Consider the following 25,232-nt stretch of genomic DNA (forward strand, 5'->3'; position numbering starts at 1 on the left):
AAGTAAAAGCTCACCTTGCAGAACTCCACTTCACCCTCGACTTGCTCCCACTGTTGTTTCATTTCCTTCAACTCCATTTTGACCTTGGTGAATTGCTGCAAAGCAGGTGCAAAGAGCACAACCCACATCAGCTCTCTTCAGATAGCAAATACAACATTCTACTGTACACCAAAACTTTCGCTCTGCAACCTAGAGATTGCAGCAAGCTTGGAGAGTAAAATATGATTGGCAGAAGCATAGTGGTAAGCATGCTACCACCAATCACGCGCTACTTAGCTAAAAATGGCTAAATAAGACTACAACAGTCCATTAGCACCAGGCTCGCTACCTCCATTTTTGCCATCTCCCTTTATGAGCCACAGCTGCGCCCACAGTGTAGCTGCATGGTATGCCGGAGATGGCTTGTAAAAGCTTGCCTGCCAAGTGTGTGCCTGCTGAGCCCGTACATGCCAACACTGTAACATGTGGTAGTTCTTTGAGAACATGATTTACCATGCTTTGCTGCAGGTGCGAGTGCCTCTGCTCATTCACTCTGAATTCCAACACTCACTCATACCTACTTTTGCCCTAAACCGTCAACAGTTCCTGTGATGGTATCAGCCGTTGCTCATATGATCCCTGGAGCTGGGATGCTGGCAACCTGCTTGCCTCATATGAACCTCACCCTTTTGTCCATGCCTGCCAGGGTACTTTGATTTGAAACAAGGCTACAATGCCAGGCTAGAGTATCAAACAGTTTCATGCTTCAAAGATACGAAAATGCTGCTTTCCGCACAGATATTTTGGTGCTGCCAAGTTGAGCCCCTGATGGTGGCTCAGCGGTTAGGGCACAGTCGGTTGCAGAGATGGCTTGGGGACAAACACACAGGGATATCTGATTTTCCAACCAGCTTAAGAGACCTTTTTGTCGGGCTAGTTGGCAATTGACCATTGTAATTTAAAGGCACCAAAACCACACACACACACACACACGAGAGAAGAGAATGGGACAGGTGCTCTATCCTGTTCTCTTCTCTCGTGTGTGTGTGTGGTTTTGGTGCCTTTAAATTACAATTTCCAGCCAGTTATCGTCATCACTCCAATGCACGTGGGTGTGGTGCATCCCACGAAACACATAACTTCTATAGAACGTCTTCAAACAACTCCAAACATCTAGCAACGTCTAACTCGTGATTGAAACGTTTAAAAAACATCTCAGCATTGGAGGTTTATCCACAAACGTTTTAAAAACATACTGACAAAAGAGGTTTATTCACACACTTTTTAAAAACTTCTCTAAATATATGTTTTCCATGCAATGTTTTAAAAATTTCTGTGACGAGAAGTTTACTCGGGAATGTTTTAGTGAAGTTGTTTAACAGCAATTTGTTCCAAACATATCTTTGCATATATGTCCAAGTACTTGGCATACACAGTCGGTAGATGTGAACTAACACCACGCAGAACCTAAGTCCAATCATATGCATTTTTATGCGTCTTTTATTTTGGTGATTAGTGATGACTGAGCTAGTCATGTACATGACTCAGCGCCAATTAACATAGGATAATTCCGCACAGCCGTTAAGGCAGCAGGAATGTCCACGCAACGAACGTTGCAAATAGCATTCTTCTTCGAAGTCAGTATATAATAAGAGTAATAAGAGCAATATAGAATGTGCGTTGGACATACCGTACATAGTAGAGCGCGAGACAATTTCTCGACTATGCTGGTTTCAAGCTCCACGCACACCGCTGGCAGAAACTAATGAACTGATGAAACTATGGCAGAGACTGATGAAGTAGGTTTTCTTGCCTCATTCGCATGTGTATTTATGCTGCAAAGGGCAGCTGCCCACCCTTTGCAGTTCGAGCTATACTGCAGATATCTGAGCAAACAAAATCAGCAGCTCTAAATAAAGCATGAGTACTAAACCTAATGAAATTCCACTAGTTGATTTTAGAGGGTTCTAAATATATAGCATACTGATCTGGTGTCTACAGGCTTCATATAAGCAGCCATTTGCAAAAAATAAAAATGTCTAAATATGTTCTTAACGAGTTCTTGCGAAGAAGTTTTCTAGATCTTTTTTAGCGGAGCACTAGCAGGCATATAAAACCTCTTTTTTCCTCATTGTCTACAGACCATCTGAAAATAGATTTCTTCTAAACATTTCCATATACCTTTGTAGACGTTTGTTATATGTTGCGTAGCCCTCCTTGTGTTTTGTGGGATGTCTGTTCTATCATTTTTTTTTTCACCTCCTGATTCTTTCAACCTGCTATCAACATGAGGCAGTGATAGTGGCCCTTATATATTGCTGTCTAAAGGCTCATGCACTTTCATTTCTTTTGCTTTTTCCAACCTCGGTGGTCGTTCTAATGCAGGCGAAATGCAAAATACCACATGCCCCATTCCGAAGCCCTCAAACATAGCCCCCCCCCCCCTTCTTTCTTTCTTGTTCAACTCTTTTTTTCGTCCCTTCGAGAGATGACACAGCTGCTGCACCCGTAAGCTTTCACCCGCTCTGGTTGATCACACAGAGTTGCATGTTATGATAAGTGCCCAATATGTTTTAAACAAGAGTCAATACCTTCATTCTTAGAAGAGTTAATCGATGTAGGCATCTGCCTCATACTCTGAGTTCGCAGAAAGTGGCAGGCTTTGGTATTCGGTGTGTGGAATGGGGATGCACGATCATAAGACGCCACCAATGTGGTTCAAAATGCCTTTGAAATGCTCAGTGCACATCTGTGCATCCGTTATGGTTTATGGGGGTTTAACGTCCCGAAGCAGCTCAGGCTATGGGGGCACCATAGTGAAGGGCTCTGGAAATGTCAACCACTGCCATTACAAGTACACAGGACTCTAGAATTTCGTCTCCATCGAAATTTGACTGCCGCAGCCCGGATCAAACCAATGTCTTTCGGGTCAGCAGACGAGCACCATAACCACTGAGCCACTGCGGCGGGTGTGTGTACCCGTTATAAGTAGTTACTAGCTAAGATGTGATAGCAGTATGTCTGATAACGAGTGGTCTCGTGGACTGCACCTTTGAGGGAAGAGATTAAAGGAGCAAGATGGAGTAAAAATAACCTTTGCGTTTTCTCTCACCAAGATTCACAAATAATGCGGCATAAGGTAAGCCTGCTCAATTATTTTTTTTTCGCATGCAATATTGTGCAAGATACCTTCACAAGAAATTTCTGCATCAGTAGACATAAGCGAAGCAAAGAACTGCCAATTTCTTTTTATTTCGTTAGCATTTGAACACCCATGTTGAAAAAGTCTGTCCAAAACCCGGGCTGGCAAGTGGAAAAGCAGAGAGGGCAGTCCTTTCCACTTCAAAGAGAGGGAAAGTGAGAGAAGGAAGACTATAAGAGAGGGTGGGTGGCAAGAGTTGCAGGTGGCAAAGTGAAAGGGGGAATCTCCCTCTTGGGGAGAGGAGGGAGAGGGAAGACAGGGTGAGAAGGGACAGGTAGGGAAGAGTGACAAAATGGGGAACAGTGAGGGAGAGAGGTGTGTCCCACAGCGACTGTTGGATTGGATTGGGGGCAGTGGAGTGTGTGTGCGGAACGTCACATGGTGATTGACGGACTGAATCACGTCACCCATTCACACAGCATGAACCCACCAGCGGCAGCTACGTCCAGGGCAGGGAACACTAATGCTAACATGTACTTCACTGCATCAATCGCACTGATCATCTATAACTGTTTTTTTTTTGCTAGCCCTTGTTTTGTTTTCCAGCTATGAACGTTTGTGCCTTCCAGTAAAAATTTAATTGTGAGACAAGCACTTGCGCAGTCATTTTCCTTTCATGCTCGTCTTTGTAATGTGAAAGCATTATGTCCAGAGTTTCCTGTTAGCAAAATTTTCTCTGCACGATTACATCGCTCTCTGAAGATAAATGTGCAAAAGTTTGGTTATGTTAGTGTGTGATGAGATCCTGCTGTGGGAAAAATTTTGTCAATGTGGTGCAATTAATTAATTAAATGCGAGAATTACACTTTGACGTCACAACAGCCACGGACGTCAACATAGCTTCTCTGCACGATTGTGCCGTTCTATAAAGATATATGTGCAAAAGTTTGGTTGCGTTAGTGCATGATGAGATCTTGCTGTGGAAAAAATTTGGTTGATGAATTGTAATTAGTTAATTAATTAAATGCACAAATTACACTTTGAAATCATGATAGCCATTTTTATATCCAGTGTTTCGTGTCAGCAAAACTTTCTCCGCATTATTACATCGTTCTGTGAAGATAAATGTGCAAAAGTTTGATTGTGTTAGTGCGTGATGAGATCTTGCTGTGGGAAACATTTGGTTGATGAATTGTAATTGCTTAATTATTTAAACAAAAAAAATTACATTTTTAAATCACGATAGCCTGTGTTTATGTCCCGTGTTTTGCGTCATCAAAACTTTCTCTGCATTATTATATCATTCTGTGAAGATAAATGTGCAAAAGTTTGATTGTGTTAGTGCGTGATTAGATCTTGCTGTGGGAAACATTTGGTTATTTTTTGATGAATTGTAATTGCTTAATTGTAATTACACTTCGACAACACAATAGCAACGGACGTTGACATAGCACCTGGATGTCAAAACAGCCATAGACGTCAACATAGCACCTGGACGTGAACCGTAAAATAAATGAAGTAAAAAACATAATAAAGAATAGAAAATTTTAAACATAATTGAATTTAAAACGAAAATATAATAAAAATAATATAAATAAAAATAAATCACGTACTGATGTCGCAGAAAAAACCCACGTTCTAGAAAGTTCCATGCTTTCGCATTCTTCCATGTAAGCAGACTTAAGTGCCCCGGTAATTACTTGTGTTTATTCCAAAGATGTCCATAGTTCCTCGCTACGCAGGTGCAGTATGAGAACTGATACGCAGAATATGTCGGTGAAAAAGCATTATGCAATGTTGTGCAACACACACTTGTTTGAGCAGAGTGTTGTGTGGCAATACATCACTCACCAGATATGTACAAGCACCATCAACCAGGCAAAACAGGTAGCAGCAGGCTTTATACTGAAATGACTCAAACACCTCGACGGTCCTACGCGGACCTACCTACCTGTACAGCGAGCCGCTGTTTGTCCGAGGTAGCTTTCACCTGCTGCTCTTGCTGGACCCCATCCATGAGCAGCCGCTTAGCTGTGCCTTCATATTTGATGATCTCCTTCTCCAGAGGCGCACACTCTGCAAGTCCGAACAAGAGTACACCCGCATCCCTTGTGCATTTGTGCAAAGAAAAGACTCCGTTTCCCAGCTGCACAAAAGCAACAATTGCCTGCCAGTGCTCCTACCAGTCATGACATCCACAAGCAGCTTTACACAAATGAAGCTGCAGAACCACAAAAAATGCCCGTGGTATTTGAGATTGAAATTGTGCTTCTAAGATCAATGTGAATGTTTTATAGTTACCTGTACAATAAATTAACTCAGCCGGTGAATAATGGTGGCAGACAAAAAGAAAACAGGATTCGAGAAAGACATGCATACATAATATATATATATACACACACACACATTTATAGACCATACTTTTTTTTACTTTTCAGACATACTCGCATTTAAGCAGCAATTTTCTCCCAGTCATTTTCTCCCAGTCAATTTTCTCCCAGTCAGGGAACGAGCCGAAGGGAGCGGTTGTGTGTCGCTGAGTTTTAGACTACTGGCAAGCCAGGCAGGCACGGGCCCAGGTGCGCACGTCCTTGTTGATGCCAGGCCAGGCGTAACGTTTTGTGAGAAGGTGCTGCATGGCGCGAATTCTGGGATGGGACAGGCCACGGAGGGCGTCGAAGACAAGACAACGAAAGGCAGAGGGCACCAAAGGGCACAGAGTGCTGGCCTAAGTGTCGCAGATGATGGGGACAGGGCACGAAGAGAGGAGAATTTCACGGAAAACCGGCGAACGTGGGTTCCTGCGAAGGTCCATAACTTCCGTGTCATGTTGCTGCACTTTTGCAAGGGCGGCAAAGTCGAGGTTCAGTGGTGGAGCAGCGGAGGCGAGGGAAGCAGTAACACGTGACAGAGCATCCGCCGGGGCATTGTCAACCCAGTCAAAAAAAACCATTGGAAATTACCAATTGGAAATTTCCAAATGTGTTTTCGACACCATTGGAAAATTCCAATTGGACTATTCCAATTGGCCGAAACCAATTGGACTATTCCTATTGGCCGAAACCAATTGGACTATTCCAATTGGAATTTTCCAATGGTGTCGAAAACATATTTGGAAATTTCCAATTGGTAATTTCCAATTGGTAGACTCCAACTGGTCCACTCTATGGCCGATACCGACTGGGCTGCTCCGATTATCGGGCACCAGATGGCTATTAAACAGTCAGGAGGCAAGCAGTGCATTATCTGTAGCATTTTATTAAAGTATAAGAATGAATAAATAAATAGTCGTGACACAAATCTTCTTGCAGGTCCTAGTGCAGGTCCTAAAATTAAGGCTCCATTTCTTTCGCGAGCTCCCTGCAATCAAACAGAAGCATGACACAGAATGCATTACTGCAGAGAATCTAAAGACCGAAAAGCAAATAACAAGGAATAAGATTTAATGTGTGAACAAACAAACGAAATCCATTAAGCTGCACACTAAGATTCTCTTTGTGGAATCAAGTTATGGATGAGCATTCACTGCAGTAACTGCGCGAGTTTTGATACAAGCAGTCACAACAGAAGCAGTAATTTGTGCGTCATGAAAACTGCAACATGGGAATGCTTGTTTTTATTCTGTTGTTGGCGATTCATAAAGCACCACAGGAACTTGCTATGTTTTATTTCGTAATTACGCAATGCGATCAAATTAATAGCAAAATGCAATATACTGCATTCCAGGAGTAATGTCCTGCGCTGCAAATACAGCACTTTTATAAATATATACTCCTGAAGATTTGTATTATCCACATCATCAATGCTGAAAAAGTGCCTATGCTGCAGCCATCCTCCACGAGCAGAAAAAAGATTCAATCATTTGACCTATTCCCATTATCAAACTACGTTCGTTCATTAATTGTTTTGCACACAAAGATGTGACCACGTGCTCTGCTTCCAAGCATAGATCGCGAACGTAGGCTCTATAACAGCTTCACAATTAATGCTTAACATTTGCATCAGGCACACACATATCACACAAAGTTAACAGTGAAAAGTGCAGGTAATTACCTCCAAGCATGAGAATGCGGGCCGGATAAAAGTCTGCTTCTCCTTCGGCATCTGTCCACTTCACCTGATAGATTCGCGAATCAAAAGTCTTGGGCATTTTCAGGTGCAAAGTCCTTCACATCCGTGACGGGCACCACCGCACAGCTTATATTGTCTTTATACCTGACGTACGCAAAATCAGGCGCACCCGAAGACATCGCGCACACAGGTATCCTAGTACTACACCTAGAGCACTGTACTGCAGCGCAAGAAACACGCCACCACGAGTCCACGACCATGTCGACCACGCTGACTGCGCGCGCCATGACACAAACACAGTTGTGGTGATACGAAACTGAGGAATCATTTTATTTTCCGAGAGTAAAACTTTTGAAAGTGATTAACAGTAACAAAATTTTTAATACATTTTTAAAATTAAGTATTGCGATTTTGTTTATAAATTGTTAATATTTGACTATTTTGTACAGTACTCTGCATTATGTGAAAATGTGGATAACATCGCTCACTAGCTGATTGGATCAGCTTGAACTGCAATATGGCGGTCTATGGAGTGAGGCTATGATGGAGCTGCCAGTTTCTGAAATATTGACTGTTTGTATATTAGTAAGAACAGGTGAAAATGCTTATGTCTCGCCAGTGCCGAGTTCATTCACAATTTAAACTCAATATTGCCGCAAATCTTTGTACTGAATGTTTGTTCTTTCATTCATGAAAGCTGCTGGCACACAAATTTATCTCAGTTGATCGCACCGAGGCGGAGCCTTTTCTGCGTTGTTCCAGACTTATGGTAACTTTGCACGCCGTATCTCAGAAGTTCGCTATCAGCTTTAAATTGGGCACGGCCGAGAACAGTGGGCACTCTTTTCGGCGACCGCCGAGCATACTTGTTGCTTCCGTCGCCGCCAAGTAATTCGATCAGTTCATTGTGGGCACAAGTCAGCCGAAAGAGTTTCGTTCGGAAGCTATTTTCGCTATCTTTTCGACCCGCTGGACTGCCGTCATCACAACGTGACATCTGTTGGACCAGTCCATTTGGGAGCAGGGAACCAATTTGGTAGTCCAGTTGGAACAAGGAAAAACAATTGAGCTGACCAGTTGGAATATAAGTCCAATTGGAAAGTTCAGTTGGACCCAACTGGAAGTACACAACCAAGTGGATGGTCCACTCGGAACTAAAGAAACCAATTGGGCTGTCCAGTTGGATTCATCAGTCCAACTGGCTGACCAGTTGGCTCCCAATGGGTCCAATGGGCTGAACATTTGGGTCCAATGGGTCCCATTGGCTGACCAATGGGTCCCACTGGCTGACCATTTGGGTCCAATGGGCCCCATTGGAAACTTCAATTGGACCCAATGGTTTTTTTTGACTGGGAAGACCTTGCACATGTCTGATGTCGGTCGTGAGTTCTGCCACGTACCAAAGGTGACTAATTTCACGGGGCGAGAATTTACCGCTCCCCAATTTGATGGCAAAAATAAGTGGTTTGTGGTCGGTGGTGATGTGGAATTGCCGACCTTCAAGGAAGTGCTTGAAATGCCGCACGGACATATACATGGCAAAAAGTTCACGGCGGAAAGTACTGTAGCAGCTTTCGGCAGCGGAAAACTTGCGGGAGAAAAAAGATAGAGGCCTCCAAGAACCATCCACGAGTTGGTGGAGCACGGCTCCAACACCGGAGTCGGAGGCGTAGGGGTGCATCAGGGCGCGGATGAGCAAGGAGAGCGAAATCGGATAGTTTCGTAATCAAGGGTTCGACAGAATCCTGTCTGGCGAGGGGGAAGCATACTGGAAGCACAAGAAACATACACTCGCCAAAGAAAAATATTTAACACATGACGTTTCGAGACCCATACGGGTCCCTTGTTCACAATGAGGATGGGCGGAATGGGCCGCTACTTATAAGCGGACTTGACTGCACAGTGAGTGGGCGTAGATATCGGGGAGATTCCCTCTCGTCCTGTTGATAGCATTCTTGGTCGTCTGTATGTAAAATGATTCGAGAAGTAATCGTGAAGATAAAGGTTTCTTCGTGTCCAAGATTGTGGCGTTCTCCCAGTCAATGGTGTGCTGCATCATTTGGGCATGCTCTGCAAGTGCGTTGGAGGAAGTGCAACCTTTCTTGGCGTCATTCTTGTGTTCCCTTATTCTTCTTTTAAAATCACCTGACTCGCTAATGTATGATGCATCGCAATCCTTGCAGGGGATCTTGTATACAACGCCGGGGTAACATGTGCGCTCTAGGCGGTCCTTCACGTGACACAGCTGCTGTTTCAGCTTGCTGGACAGTACGTGCGCAATTCGAACGCCGTATTTGGCAAATATTCGCGCCAGAGCCTCACTTGTACCCCGGGAATACGGGACAGTCGCGCGTTTCTGTTGCCCAACAAACTGGGGCTGAGCAGGTTCCTTACAGCGGCGTTCTTGTTTAGCATCTGACGGGGGTAGCCATTATTTTAAGGTCGACGCGAACTTTCTGCTGCTCGGAAGAGAGAAGGCCAGGACTAGAACATAGACGACCAGCTCGCTTGAACAGAGCGGACATGACGGAGCATTTGTGGCCTATGGGATGGGCAGATATAAAATCGAGGTACTTGCCGGTATGTGTGGGCTTTCGGTATACGGTAGTGGCGAGCCCATCGGGAGTGCGGAGAACGAGAACATCGAGAAAAGCAATACTTCCGGCGGCTTCTTTGCTTTGGCGGTCTGGAAAAAATCCAGAGCAGCTGAAGACCATGTCAGCTGTGTGGAGTTTGTTTTCTTGTCTTGAAGCATGTCCATCAGTGGTTTGAGGAGTGCAGCACAGTGAGGGATGAAATGGCGGTAAAAATTGATAAGGCCAAGAAATTCACGGAGCTTGCGGATTGAGGCAGGCTGAGGAAAGTCTTGAATGGCCTGGACTTTTGATGGGAGAGGCCGGATGCCGGAGCTGTTGACACGGTGGCCAAGGAAGTCGAGCTCCGACTTGCCGAATTCACATTTTGCTCTGTTGATGATCAGGCCGTAATTAGAGAGACGTTGAAGAAGAAGCTGCTGGAGGTGTAGCAAGTGCTGCTCCGTATCGTGCTGAATATGAGAAGGTCCTCGATGTAGGCCATGCAGAAAGCTAGACACCTTGTAACTCTGTCCACGAAGCGTTTAAATGTCTGGCCAGAGTTACAGAGGCCAAATGGCATGCGGAGGTATTCGAAGAGGCCGAATGGTGCGATGATTGCAGTTTTGGGTACATCGGATGGTTGGTTCTACAGGGATTTGGTGGTAGGCCTTGGTGAGATCGATTTCAGAAGAAATTGTAGCGTCATGCAGAGCGGTGGTAAAATCCGCGATGCGAGGTAAGGGATAACGGTCTGGAATGGTAGTGTTGTTGAGGGCGCGTAATCCCCACAGGGACGCCAGTCTCCTGGGGATTTGTTCGGTACCATGTGTATGTGTAGAGAGGACACCCAAGGGCTAGATGAAGGTCGGATAATGCCGAGCTCAAGCATGTGTTCAAACTCGTTGCGGGTGATCTGTTAACGGTCTGGAGCAAGGCGACAGGCGAGCATGCGTGGTCGGACCAGTGGTCACAATGTGATGCGTGACCTGGTGTTTGACGAGCAGTAAGAAGTTGGAAGGACGGAGCAGAGAAGGGTATTACGCAGCAGCAGCGTAAGAAGGGTGCAGTCTCTGTGCTGTCCCTTCGCCTTCCCTAGTTCTCGCCGGCCAATCCTCAACTCTGGCTCACTCAAGTCAAAAGCTAGTTTGCTATTGGCCGCATCACCACCCAAGCGCAGAAGTTTCATCACGCCGCTGCATCGCTACCACCTGAGATTGCCGCTGAAGTCTGCGACCTCCTTATAGTTCCGCCCGCCTCAGCCCCATTTGACACGCTGGCTGCTGAGCTCAAGTGAACAGCCGTCTCGGAACATCGCCGCCTGCAGCAGCTCATCTCCTCCGAAGAACTGGGGGACTGCAAACCAACACAGTTGCTACGGCGACTCCAGCAGCTCCTGGGCGACAAGGCTGCCACCTTCAACCAAGCCTTCCTGCGTGAGTTTTTCTTTCAGCGCTTGCCGTTATCGGTATGCTTTGGAGAAGCACGCTGAGCTGGCGGCATCCAACATGGACGTTTCCTACTCCAACATTTCTCTCGGCGCAGTGTCCCAGCCTCCCACCCCACCATCATCTCTTCCCTCCCGCGTGGACCTTCAGAGCCTTCATGACGGCTTCCATGCCCAGATCACACGTCTCTCCGATCAAATCACCGCACTGTCGACCTCCTGCTCTCTTTCGCCTTCCCGCCACCAGGCCTCACCTTGCCGACGTAGTGCTGCCCCACCTCTTCAAACCAGTAAGTGCTGGTATCATCGCACCTTTGGTGCAGCAGCGCGTCAGTGTACCGCTCCCTGTCGCTTCCAGGGAAACTTCCCACGACACAACTAGAAGCGGCAAGTGGTGTCACCCCGGACAACAGCCGCTTATCATCTTCGATGGCTGGTGCTGCTCCTGCTGCATAAAGCCGCTGCTGCTGCTACATATTTTCTAACTAGTGCCAGCTGATTTTGAAAGGAAGGCAAGCTAAAAATAGGATAATTTTCAATCTGCCTTCAACTGTAGCAGCAATGGTACTCGTCTATGAACAGTGCCGCATAGACTGCGCTGAGGCAGAGCTTCGTGGGCCAGGTAAATACAGCCCACACCTACAAACGCCAGAATCTTCCTATCAGCGACATCAGAACACATTAGTATTTTCAACCCCAGATTGTAGGGATAACAAAAATGGCCTGGCTTGTGTGTTCCTCAATGAATCACTCTATTAATCAATTGGTAAATCAATCAATCAATAGTTACATGGACAAGAGAAAACACATTTGTTGCAACTATAGTCGCTTTGTACATTTGTTACAAATGTGGTAGACTGTCCTGCGATAAACAGGAAAAAAAAGAAAGACACATACCTTGCCTCGATGAAGCCTCCAACTGCTCAGTCATATTGCTGCAAGAAAAGTGTACAGTGTTAAGAACCGAGGTCTTTTTAAGTGCCATGAGCAGACTTACTGTCTTTTAATGACCTTCCTCTTGAAGTCCTTATACTCCTGCAGCAGGAAAAAAAACAAAAGATTATTGGGTGTGTGATTATCATTATACGATGATAATATAATAGCATTAATTCTTCTTGCTTGAAGAGCTAAGGTTGTTGGCTTAGTGCATTAATCAGCGAAAGCTGTTTGGAATAGGCTGACTGGCCCACCGCCTTCCATGGTAACTACCAACCGGTTGTTCCCGTGGCAACCACCCTCAGGTTGCGCATTCCTCCATCCACATCAGAACCTTCTTCGTCCGTGGTAGCTGCCCTCTGGGTTCTTCTTGTGGCAGCCGCCTTCCAGCCTTTCCCTCCTCTCTATAAGTGAAGATATTATTTCCCTCTCCACTTTAGCACCTGTCATTTGTGGCAGGTGGTCCCTCCTCTACAAGTGGAGAGGAGATTTTCGTCTCTGCTTTAGCACCTGCCAAATGTGGCAGATTGTCCCTCCTCTACATGTAGAGAGATTATTTTCCTTTCCACTTTAGCCCCTGCCAACTGTGGCAGGTGGTCCCTCATCTACAAGTGGAGGGGATTTTCTTGTCTCTGCTTTAGCACCTGCCAAATGTGGCAGGTTGTCCCTCCTCTACAAGTAGAGAGATTATTTTCCTCTCCACTTTAGTCCCTGCCAACCAAGGCAGGTGGTCCCTCCTCTATAAGTGGAGAGGGCGATTTTCCTGTCTTCACTTTAGCAGCTGCCAACTATGTCAGGTGGTGTTCACAACAATACAATGCTGGACCTGCCTATGATGTGTAATTAGAGTTCTAATCACATGAGACACATATGACAAAAAAAATGTGACTTAAGTGCTACCTGACTGTCACATAAGACACATATGAGAAAAAGAAATGTGACACAAGTGTTTCTTGACTGCCTTAAATCTGTAGAGCTCTTGCACCAGCCAGTGCCAAGAGCTGATAGGAGAACAGATGAACAAGTAAATATAATACGGCAGTTTCTGCATGCTTCAAGTGGCCTCATTACAACCACCACTTGTGTTGAAAGTGACACAGAAACAAAATTCAATTACAAGTTATTTATCAGGTGTAAGCGAATTCAACAAGGCAATTTAAGTTTACTAACTTCTTGTGCATCATTACAAAAAATGAATGTGCAACTAGAATTTGGTGCAAGCCTTTAATTAATGGGTCACAAGCTCCATGTGACCCATCGGTCATTTGACTGAAGGCAACGGCCACGTGACCTTGCTATGTGAAGATGTCATGTCATGCTGACAACAAACATGATATCTCAAACAAGTCTGACAAAAACAGCTGACATTGCAAGCCTTGTGCACATACTATTTTTCTCTAGACACTATAATGTAAGTAATCTAGTTTTCAGAGCTAACCAAATGTTGGCTAGTGTGGCACCATTCCTCTTAAACTGCCAAAGACAGAGGTCACGCACATGATATTATCATGTCCTCAATCAGAATATCATAGACAAACATAGAAAGCTGAAGGCCTGGTACGCTATAAATGGCCATTTAAAAGTGATATTTTACTTTCGTTTCTTGCCAACTCAACATAATCCCCTCTGGCACAAGACGCCACGGTGGCTCAGTGGTTATGGTGCTTGGCTGCTGACCCAAAAGACACAGGTACGATCCCGGTCGTAGCGGTCGCATTTCGATGGAGGCGAAATGCTAGAGGCCCGTGTACTTAGCGATGTCTGTGCACGTCAAAGAATCCCAGGTGGTCAAAATTACCTGCAGCCCTCCGCAACGGCGTCCCTCATAACCCAAGCTGCTTTGGGACGCTAAACCCCATGAAACACATAACGCCATAAACAGTCAGCTTCTCAAGGAGCTGTGATATTATCATCGAAATCATATATTTGAATGTTGGAATATCCTTAACCAACATTTGCATGAAAAAAATGTGTCCTAGCAGGAAGTAAAATACCCTGTTAAGCCAATCACATGATGCAATACCATTAAATCTAATGAACTGGCACCAAATGTTCATTGTTGGAATTGTCTTAACCAACATTAGCATGAAAAGAAATGGATTTTAAAAATGCGTTTTAACAGGAAGTAAAACACCCTGTTAAGCTAATCACATGATGCAATATGGTTAAATCTAACGAACTCGCACCAAATGCTCACTGCAAATTCCTTGCCACCAAAACAAGTTTGATGCAGTGTTCACCTCAATAGTGTAACATGCCAGCAGAAGGAAAACATAAACAGATGAGAATTTTAAAAAACGAAGCAAGATGGCATGCCCAGGCCTGCCTGCATTGTAGTGCTATAACGCCTCTTCATATGCATACGCAACTGAATGCCAGTACACGTGCGCTCAATCAACCATGTGCAGGCTATTTCACACTTAGAGGGAAACTGGGAGTGCGTGCCGCCATGGTTCCAGTAGTGCTGCCGGCGAGAGGCAGCGAGAATTGGCGCCTCAGGGCACATGTGCAGAAATAACAGCAGGCAGTGCTTGTTTTGCGCATGCATCTTTGTCGCCGTTTCTCCTCCTCTATCGGCGCAAGCACTTCGCATAACGCGGCTGCCATGCACTCCCAGTTTCCCTCTAAGTGTGAAACAGCCTGTACGTCCATTAGACTGCAACCTCTGCATCATAAATGCCTTGATGTTTCACAGGCAATGAAACTGAGCATTAAAAGCGCATATACATTAGGATATGTCTCGTAGGTATGTGAATCTCGATGATACCGTTATGGCTGATATTTATTTTAATTACTTATTTATTTATACAAAATACCCCTAGGGGCCCTCAGTTCGAGGGTATTACATTGGAGGGGTACAGGCATGTAATCAAAAGTTAACAAATAAACCACAATTTCAAGAGAGTAAAGCTGACAGCTGAAGTGCATTGCGTACAAAGTGCAAAATTTTGGGCGCTCTGAACACTCTCCCGCGCCGCTGTATGGATGACACAAACGCGGAGCCGCGACCATACACGTAGGTACCAAGTGCTGCCCTGGCACTACAAATGACACGACCGCCTGTTGCGTAGTACATACCGTGAGCACAGAGCAGTAGTGCGCGACTCACACATTAGGGGACGCCGCGATGCCCTCAGCTCCATGCAGTGAACGCGCAGCGCGCCTACGCACCCTCGCGGAAGTGGTCTGCACATGCGCGCACCTACGTGCCCTCGCGTAGGCAGTCTGTGCATGCGCGTGCCTACGTGACCTCACGAGGGCGGTATGCGCACGCGCTCGCCAAGAGGTGCGAGCGCATGCCGACTGCGGCCAAAATCTGTATCTGACTAAAAGCCGTTATTTCTATGTGCCTTCTCCGAAGATGCTGATCTACTCCACGCGGATAAACAACCCTCGCCATCCCCGCAAGAAGGTTCAACATTGCACTTGACAGTTAACGCGAATGGCCTGAGAACTCAGAACGAGACACTTGAAAGACTCAAAGACTGGAGCGGAAAATCGCTCACTTCTCACGCCAAAAGCGGATGAACCTTAAAGCAAAAACAGCATTTCGTGCTTTCCTTGTCGCCACTGCAACTAGTGCATTCCGTGTATATGCTTAGCGAACCTGGCAGTAAACGCATGATAAAACGCCTGGGAACCTATAGTTTCAGATTCTGATTAGGGCCAAGTACTCGAAACAAGAGTGTAACTCGACCGCAAGGGCATTATTTTGCACCGTTGGAGGTAAGCTAAAATAATTCTTTGAGGATTCCTTGCCCTGCCTGCGAATGAATATATTATACTGAAAGCCCAGCTAACATTTTATGATTGATATATTGTGTTCACCAGTGTGTGTTCGCCAGCGAAGATGGAGACCTACGGTCGGTAACGAAAATTAACCGGATGCGTGCTTCAGGAACAATCAAATTTGTTTTTACGTTGCCTCGTGACCCAGTCGCCTGTGTCCCCAACTTGCAGCGATTTCAGGAGACTGGCCTGCCTAATGGCGCCACAATATTTTTTTTTTGTTTCGCGCACCCACTTCTCATAAACTTTTTCTGTCGGCCTTTGATCCCTCTATGTCGATGCCACAGGTGCAGACTCACATGCGCGCTACACGGGCCTCCGAAGCTGTATATTATACTGCCAGAACCGATGAAACTTGGCGCTTAGTTTTCTGAAAAGGACGTTTCGGGCACGAGGCGTATTCGACACTTGTAGGTGCTTGGCCCTTCGCGCAGCATTGACATCTCACGCTGTCATTTCGTTGCTCGCACTTTGGAACCTTCATCATCTCCTCACTTCATGTCCTCTCACCGCGATGTCTTATCGGCTGTCTCATGGCCTCCGCTCGTTGTTCGCGATACGAAGAGTTTTTCCACCCAGCTTAGAGTCCATGCAACCTTCAGACATATTTAGAGTATTTTAGCAGAGCAGAGGCCTACTAGCGTAGACATATAGCACTTTACCAGATGTGCACGGGCAGTGGCAGGGGGGCTGCCAGGTGGGGCCACTGCGTGTGTGCAGCCGGCACCTATTGTTGTGCAGGTCTAGTTCAGGAAAAGTTCAGGAAAACTATGCACCTCATCAGTGGTCGGTGCCAAAATCTTGCAGCTGCAGCAGCCATGGAAGCAGGCGATAGCTTGCGAGACGATGGCTTGTGCGTTGCGATAAATGCGGCGAAGGAACTAAGGTTTATCTGCTCGTCGACGAGAATGGTACCCCAGTAGAGTCCTACTCCTGCGGTGCGTCACTGGGGGCCTGATGATCAGGTCTGTAAATACTTGCGGCGATTTCTGTGCAGTGTGTGAGCAGAGAACCACGCGTGCTGTGTGTGTGTGTCAATACTTCTGTGCTGGTGCGCCCGCGTGCGGCGAACCATTACTCGTGGACAGATGCGTGCGAACACAGTGCAAAAGTGCCCTCTGTCACAATCACAGCGGACGCGCCGCTATTTACTGTTTACTCGCTATTTACTCGGCACGCACACAACTCTGCTGTGTTAAGTAAAAGAACACACGTGCATTTTGCACGAGCTGCTGCGAGGCGCACATGCGTCGATCGAGGCTGGCTCATGGCGCCACTTCGCTGCGATGTTGTGTTCGAAAATTTTAAGAGCCTTAGCTCTTATACGTCATGCTTCTCGACTTCTTGGGGTCTGCTACCACCTCCCTTCGGTGCGAAATTTTCTAAGCCTGGGGAATGCAAGATGGTGGCCCCCATATAATAGCTACAGCAACCCAATTGGTGATTGATTGGCGACATCATTAGTATATCAAATTGGTGATTGTTGGCAGCGTCAATCATTCTGTGACGTCATAATTGACTAATCATGTGACTGTTTATTCGCTTAGAACTCAGTAGTTAATGAGGTCATTATAAATGGATTAAACATTTGGAATCCTCTACATGAGTAGAACACGTTAGACACCAAAATTAACTAATGAAGTTAATATTTAGTTATAGTTAGGCTTATATTTAATTGCTTATAATTAACCGATAGCATCATGATCTAACTAATGGCATATTCGTGAGTAGGTAATGTTAGACACCAATATCGCCTAATTAGGTTAATATTTAGTTATGGTCAGGCTTAACATGGCGGCCGTGACGTCAGCACTCGGCGGCTCACAATATCGTACCTCATGGTGACCGGGCACCTACCGCATTGAGATAAGGAAAAAATGGCCCTCCAAAGAGTCGAAAAAGCTTTTCGGCCCAGAGTGGTAAAAATATCCGACCTCAAGGCAGTAGGCGCCCGCTCGCCGTGAAGTATGGAAAGGTAGCCTAATCACGTGGTAATACATTGCATGGATGATAGATGGCGCCACCAAACACCTAACGCTCGTTACTTAAACGAGGCGGCATATTTTTTTCACACGGTTCGGGCACTGGCTGCAATTTTCTCGCGACGCCAAGGCTAGCAGACCGCCAGACCTGCACTCGACCATTCATTTTGAAAGCAGTCAGTGCCAAGCTGCACTTGAATTGGTGGAACTGGCCCTGCACACTAGAGTCACCGTTTCAGAACTTTATAGCACTGGTGCATCGAGTGCAGGCGAATCGAACGGACCTGTAGTTCAAAGAGTGCAGGCCTTTCGCATTCGTTTTGCAAGTGCAGCATGTGTCCGCTGCACCTCCATATTCGTTTTGCAATGGAAGGTGCAGCTGTAGTGCAGCAACATGGCGGTGCCCATGCGTAGGTTGCAGAAGATGATGAAATTGCGGCAGTTGTCTCTTCAAAGGAAGGTGCGTTGCTGGTCGAGGCTTCAGGATTTTCCTCAGAGGCCAAGTCAACCAGTGGCAGCATTCCAACATATATTCGCACATCATGTGTGCATTTTTTTTTTCTAGAAAACGACCATTTTTTGGGGTTTGTAATCGCAACTTGGATGACGTTGATGCGGGTGCACACAACTAGCTGAAATTTGGTGGCGACGCCAAAGCTAGCAGACGACTAGGCCTGCACTCGACCATATCTGCTTTAGAAGCAGCCAGTGCCAAGCAGCACTGGACTGCCTGAACTCGTGGAACTTGGCTGAACTGGTGCAACAAGTGCAGCTAAATTGAACAGCCTGTTTAGAGTCACTGAATTATCTAACGCATTCAATTCAGTGCTGGTTTACAGCACCAATCCTGAAAAAAAGCTGCTGGTGCCAGTGCCGTGCAGAACCAGTTCTGCGGTGCAGGTGCAGTTAAAGCCCCTCAATAGAATAAAAGTAACGACATCTCCTCCCCCTCCTCCTATGCCAGCGCCCCTTCTCTCAGCCCCTCCCGTGCGCCGACGGTGGTGGCTCCTAGGCCGGGGGATGCTAGCAGACGCTCCCGACGCTTGCCTTTTGATGCGCAGGAGACCGCGCGCCCGAATGAATTTTGTGTAGCGTTTTTATGCGAAGCATATTAACGTAGGTTTCGGGCCTTCGTGCGACGCCCGGCGGTGGCCACCATTGACCCTGAAGTGGGGTCACGTGACATGACGTCACGTGATGACGTCACACCGGCTGCAGATGGGGCCTTATATCGCGCCGTCGGTCGCCTCCCGGCGGTGGCCACCATTGACCCTGAAGTGAGATCACATGATGTGACGTCACGTGATGACGTCACACCGGCTGCAGATGGGGCCTCATATAGCGCCGTCGGTCGCCTCCCGGCGGTGGCCACCACGCTTCGGTTCGCGCCGTCGCGCGCGACGCGGCGGCGGCGCCACCATCGCTGCATCACGTGATATGTGACGTCACGCCAGGGATGAAGCGGCGCGCGCCCGCCGTCGCGTCAGTCTCTGTGCCCCGCAACCGCGCCAGCGTCTTTGCGCCGGGCGTGTATGCGGTCAAGATGCCTCCAAACAATAATAGGAATGCAAAACGAAGGCTGCAGCGTGCTACGGAAACCGATGAAGAACGCGAAGAACGCCTAGCCAAGCGGCGCGCTCAATATGCGGCTCGACGACAACGCTCCGAGGGTGTATGCTTCGCATCCACTGGGCTTAACCTTGATAAGCCTCCAATTTTTTACCTTTGCTTCGGTCGAAATGACATGATGACATGGAAGATCGAAAAATCAGTTACTAAAATAAATAACTGCCCCAACCAACGCAGCGCTGCTTTATCGAAACTTTTTGCCGTGCGATCGCTTTGACTACGGAGCATACGTTGGAAGTGGCGTGCGCGAGCGAGTTCGCGGCACTATAGTGAATATACTCAGTGCGTTGTGTTCCCAACGCTCGCGCTCTGGCGCGTAGCGGAACGCGCGACCGAATCAATTTTTTGTTGCATTTTTGCCTCTGATTCGGCCGCATGGCATGGGAGGTACAAAAATTACTTGCCCAAATAACTGCCCCGACCCACGTCGCACTGCTTTATCAGAACTTTTCGTACTGCGATCGCTTTGATCGCGGTGCACACAGCGGAGGTGGAGTGAGCAAGCGAGCTCGTGGCACTATAGTGAATGTCTCGGAGTTGTGTTTTTCAACCGGCGTCTTTTGCCCATTCTTATTAAACATTCAACTCTGCAAAGAAGAACTGGGCCGACATGCGACTAGATGTGCGGCCTAGACTTTATCTGAACGGATGGCGGTTTAACGCTCCTATAATATATTCTCTCAAAGGCGCGTTGGCTCGTGCAATGGGCTGTGCTATTCAGTGTGTAGGCGATTACTCGTCTCAATTTTAATTATTTTAGTGCAGGAAAGCTTGGAGATTATTTTGGAGTTAATATACCTCGGACACCTCGCAGGCTACCATTAAAAATATCCGACTCACGTCAGCCACATAATGTTTGTAAATAGGCGAACACGATGCCCTATAGTTGCACACTGTAACACGGTTGTGATCAGAATTTTGATGTAGGGTTAATAGTTTGGGTTGATTAACAGCAACCAAGAAAGGCATCTAACGCTGTTTCGTGAGCAACTACAGTGCCGCATGAGTCATTCGAATGCTGCTTGTTTAGGTGATTATCCTCTTGGGTCAGCATATGCAAAAATGTCCTGTAAGAGAACATTGCCTTCCCTTTTGTACTGCATCTGGCCTTATTTTCTTTATACCGTAATTCCGAAGGACATGGCTCTCAAACTGGTCTTCGGTGAAGTGATCCTAAGACGAATAAAGTAAGATCTTGTAAGACACAACCTTACGAGGAACAATACAAAACACGAAAAATATACAGAGAGCGTGAGCTTTCACAACTTGAAAAACATGCACAAGTGTTAACACGTCAGCAGACCCCACAAAAGGCCAAAAGAGCTTTGCCAAAGTCGGACGTTGGAAATAGTATCAGTGCGCACACCCCTCCGTTGGTGATTCATTTGACACCACCTATCCCCGTTACAAAGTTCCACGCAGCGCGATTTTTGCATGGATTCTCGGCAGAGATGACTGCCTTGAACCCAAAATGTCTACAACTATGTTTAAAGAAGGTCCTACCTTGCATTCTCAATTATTATCCATGCAGATATCGAGTATTCAAGCGATAGCTGCATTACTGTGCCTAAGCACAGTAACGCCCGATTTTGGTATGGACCCTGCCTGACATATACGTCCAGCAATGCACACAACATGAAAGCTAGACCTGAATCGCGAGCAGCATGAACAGCGGGGGCTTCAACAGCGATAACCACCCCTTTGGCATCGAGTTCGTGAGCGATGGAGTCCAACTGCAACAAAACAAATACGTCCAGCGATGCGCCCAACAAGAAAGATAGACCTGCACCGCGAGCAGTATGATCAGCGGAGGCTCAAACAGCAAGAACCGCCCTTTTGCTATCGAATTCGTGAGTGAAGGAGTGCATCTGTAATGACACAAGTACGACAAGCAATGCACGCAATATAAAAGCTAGACCTATATTGTACAGCGGGTATCAAACAGCGAGAACTGCCTATTTAGTATGGGGTTCGTAAGCGAAGGAGTTCAACTGCGAAAAAAATTCCTGCAGCAGCGCGCAAGCTGAAAGCTCGACCTCCAACGCAAGCAACATAGAGATGGGGGATTAAACAACATGAAGTGTAACTTTCGAGTCCAGCCTGCGAACGAGTCTGACTGCAATCACGTGGACGCCACGAAATGCGATCAAAGCTGCACCTGCAGAATCTAGCAGAGCTGGCACGGTGGGCATAAGACAACAAAAAGCACAGCTTTCGTAGCCTACGAGCGAACCAGTCCATCTACAACTATGCCAAACAGGATTTACTGCGAAGACTGCAGTCGCTCGCGCTTCGCACCAAAATCACCCCCCCCCCCCCAAAAAAAAAACACTACTGACAACTGAAGAACGGCCACACACCTCACAAAGCTGCGGATCCAGCACATTATCGAAGTTTGCCCGGCTGATCCTGTGCAGCCAACAACTTTCGGCGAGCCGCGTTGCTTTTTCCGGACGGAATTACAAAAAATCTTTTCCCACTGCCTCCTCGGTTGTTGCATCCATACGCGCAACAGAAGCTTAGCATCACCGCAACGCGTAGACGCCGTCAAAGATGGAAAAACACTTCCCGCCAAAACTGTTGCACAGAAAGAAAACGAAGCGCGATTCCTACAACCGACAATGGCACCGGCGTCTGCTGCGGAGCCAAAAAAGCGCGCGCTAACACGTGACCACGGCACCTCGGCCAATGGGAGGCTCGATTATCCGGCGGAGCGCTAGGGGAGGAAGGAAGCCGGAAAGTTCAAAGCTTTGCGTTACTTTTGCTTCATTGAGGGACTTTAGGCATAGAGTTTCTTACTGATAACTAGAAGGAAAGCTGGCGGCGCTGCACCTGAACTTCCATGGACGCGCAAAGCATCATGGGGCGATGAGCTACTTGGTGCGGGACAGTAGGTTTTTTTCAGGAACACAAGAGTGGCGTTACGAAGATGTCCCATTCCGTATCCACGGCGCGCTCCGCGCAGACGACTTCGGCGTAAAAGTAGTGTGCAAAAGCCATAGTAGCGAAAACGCAACAGCACACGACGCCAATAAAAGGCTTTTGTTTTTCGAAATACCTTGGAAAAATCTTCTAAAATGTTGAAGCGACATTTTTTCAAAAACATTTTTCTTTTTAAGAGTGCGCCTGTTAAGCACGAAGTATCGGCTTTTGTGGCCTGCAATGCTTGGCCAATAGGAGATCAAGCCATCGCTTATTTTGAGTAAACTTTGCATTTACATGCTTTTCTCCTTGTTTGTTACGATTTATATATAGACAGAATATTAAATTATAGGACATTCTTGATCTCGAACAACGTTTGTTTTTTCATTATTTTTTGGCCAAAAGTTGTAATTCTGCCGTCGGTAGCTCTCCGCCCTATGATGCTTAGAGCGCCCATGGTGGTACAGGTGGTGTCGAGGAAGCTCCATGCAAACCTCATAGGTGCGACAATTTTCAATCGAGCGCGTGCAAACAGGTTTTGTCGTCTGCTCACCGTGGAGGGGTTAAGCTCTCGCGTGTCGGCCATGGTCGACGACGACGACATCGCATAGTTCCTTGCTATGAAGTAGTTCTACGCTTCCCACAGTGAATACGAGGAAACCGACTCCGTGCTGTCTTTTGCTGCACCTTACTTAAGATTCGACTGCCGGCAGTCGAATTCCGAAGTGCTATAAAAGCGCTGTTGCGAGCTATTTCAATTACGGATTCAGGCTCTTCAGACACTGAGAAAGACGTTCGAAGAACTTTCAGCGCGCTTCAAGGCCTCTGCATATTTTCCGATGCCTAGCGGAGGGCGCCCGGAAATCACCCCCGAGAACCCGCCTTGCTCATTTAGCTCTTCATAAGCAGCGATAAAAGAAAAAAAAAATGTCCTTCGGAACGAGATGGGCCGCGCTGCTAGCCCTGGCGTCCCAGTCGCCGCAGCAGAATGGCAGCGGCGAATCAGCAGTACCTGCCTGCTCAGAAGGCACAGCACAAATAACATGGCAGCTACAGCACAAAACACAGAAAATTGAGAGCGATTTAGAGAGCGGTACAGAATACGGCCCCTGCTGTCGCGTAGGTTTCATCGCCATTTTCTCGCAGAATGACACCGAACCCGTCGACCACAGAGAAGGCGTCTCTCAATTCACGTTCAATATTTACGAGCTAACATGCGTCGTCTGCTGAAAGCAGTCTGCGTGCGCACAACTTTTTTTACCAAGGAGGTGCAAAAAAGTTGTGCACGTGCAGACGGCTCTCAGCAGACGACGCGGCGCTCTGCGGAGCGCCAGTGCATCCGTTGCGGCCGCATATCGAAGCGAAGCGGCGCAGACGACGCATGTGTACCTGTAGGCGGGGCTTCACGTCGTCTGCTACAGCGCCCCAGCGCGCCGACATCGCGCTGCGGGAAAGCGCACTTCACTCGCTGGACCGCATTGTCGTTTGTGTTGCGTAAACTGAACGGCCAATCTTTTCAGTGCCACTAAACGAGTTAAATGCATTTATTGTTGTAAACTTCTCGACAATTGGGAGCACTCTGTCTGTGACGAGGGTAACGGAGTAGAGGTAATGCTGTGGTAATGCTGGTAATGCTGTGTGTCCGGAGATGGCGTCCCACTCGCTTTGCTTGGTCCGAGTGGTCACATATGATCAGTTTAGAGCGCAGGAGCCCATAGATCACTCGATACTACTACGATACTAGCTGCATGTTATTTCTTGGCCGTTTCTAGCTCATAATAGCTCCGTTGTCATTGAAAGCAACTTCTCTGCCGTTGGAATGCGGCATCCTGTCGACAAAGGTCAAATTCGTGCTGTCTGTCCTCAGCGTCGCTTTAATTTACTTATATGGAAACTTTATAATGTGTTTGGCGCCAATCTGCCCATTTCTGAGTGCGTCATTAAAAAGACGCCGTGCGGGAGATAAACGCGAGGACGCAGCCAAATCCCGGCAACGGCGGCCGCCTATCAAATGGAGGGGAAATGCAGCAAAAGACGCCCGCGTGCTGTGCAACGCCAGCGCATGTTTAAGAGCCACAGGACGACGAAATTAATCCGGAGCCCTCCACTACGCCCCTTCGTTCTCCCTTCCCCTTCTCACACCCTCTCTCCTTCATCACTTCCCTCACGGCGAGATTGAGCTGTCCACCGAGAGTGGGACAGTTACTGCGCCTTTCCTCATAACCAATTATTACTTCACAAGTACAAGTTCGCGGCGAGGGCTGTTTATGGGACAACCCCCTCCGCCAATCACGCGTCGCTCTTCCTCGCACCGCGGGTGAGAGAAAGCACGGGGCGAGATCAGCATACGTCGGGACCAGTACGCCCCCCCCCACCCCCCCCCCCACCCCCCATCATAGCAACCACCACGACCACTAGGATCATGAGAGGTGACAACTTTTTTGTCAATGCTGCAGAGGCTAGGGAGGAAAGGGAAGGAGACAGGCTTTTGACACCGTGCCCTGGGGGAGTTGTTCATTGTTCGGTTAGGGGTGTGGAGGGGTGAAAGGGGGGAAACTATGGAGCCGAACAATGGACAACAAGGCAAGGGGACAAAGTCCCTCTCTCCTTTCCTGCCTAGCCTCTATACCGCATTGCCAAAAAAAAAAAATTGCTGGTGCTTAGCTCTGGTTAACCCTGGCCGAAAGCGAAAAGCTGCATCTCCCTGGCTACGTTTGTGGTCGAGCGACTGGCGGTTTCCATAGTATAACCATACTGAGATA

The 25,232-nt window shown here is 47.2% G+C and overlaps 2 protein-coding genes and 1 long non-coding RNA gene across 3 annotated transcripts in view; 1 reads left to right on the top strand and 2 right to left on the bottom strand.

Annotated features, from left to right (window-relative positions):
* Positions 1–6,074, bottom strand: part of LOC144111953 (uncharacterized) — a 67,460-nt gene extending 61,386 nt beyond the window's left edge. Inside the window, exons 1-3 of the mRNA XM_077645048.1 lie at positions 5,915–6,074; positions 5,073–5,197; positions 15–95 (exon numbers count right to left, since the gene is read on the bottom strand). Coding sequence (XP_077501174.1) covers positions 15–95; positions 5,073–5,197; positions 5,915–6,074 — 366 coding nt within the window. The remainder of the gene's footprint in view (positions 1–14; positions 96–5,072; positions 5,198–5,914) is intronic.
* Positions 1–25,232, top strand: part of LOC144111955 (uncharacterized) — a 319,997-nt gene that overhangs the window by 257,570 nt on the left and 37,195 nt on the right. The window lies entirely within an intron of this gene.
* Positions 6,360–7,452, bottom strand: LOC144111948 (uncharacterized). The gene is made up of 2 exons (XR_013310161.1): positions 7,175–7,452; positions 6,360–6,481 (listed from the first exon to the last, which is right to left on the bottom strand). It is a non-coding gene; the product is annotated as an uncharacterized LOC144111948 (long non-coding RNA).

This window comes from Amblyomma americanum, unplaced genomic scaffold, assembly GCF_052857255.1.
Source record: "Amblyomma americanum isolate KBUSLIRL-KWMA unplaced genomic scaffold, ASM5285725v1 scaffold_19, whole genome shotgun sequence".
NCBI classification, from domain to species: Eukaryota; Metazoa; Arthropoda; class Arachnida; order Ixodida; family Ixodidae; genus Amblyomma; species Amblyomma americanum.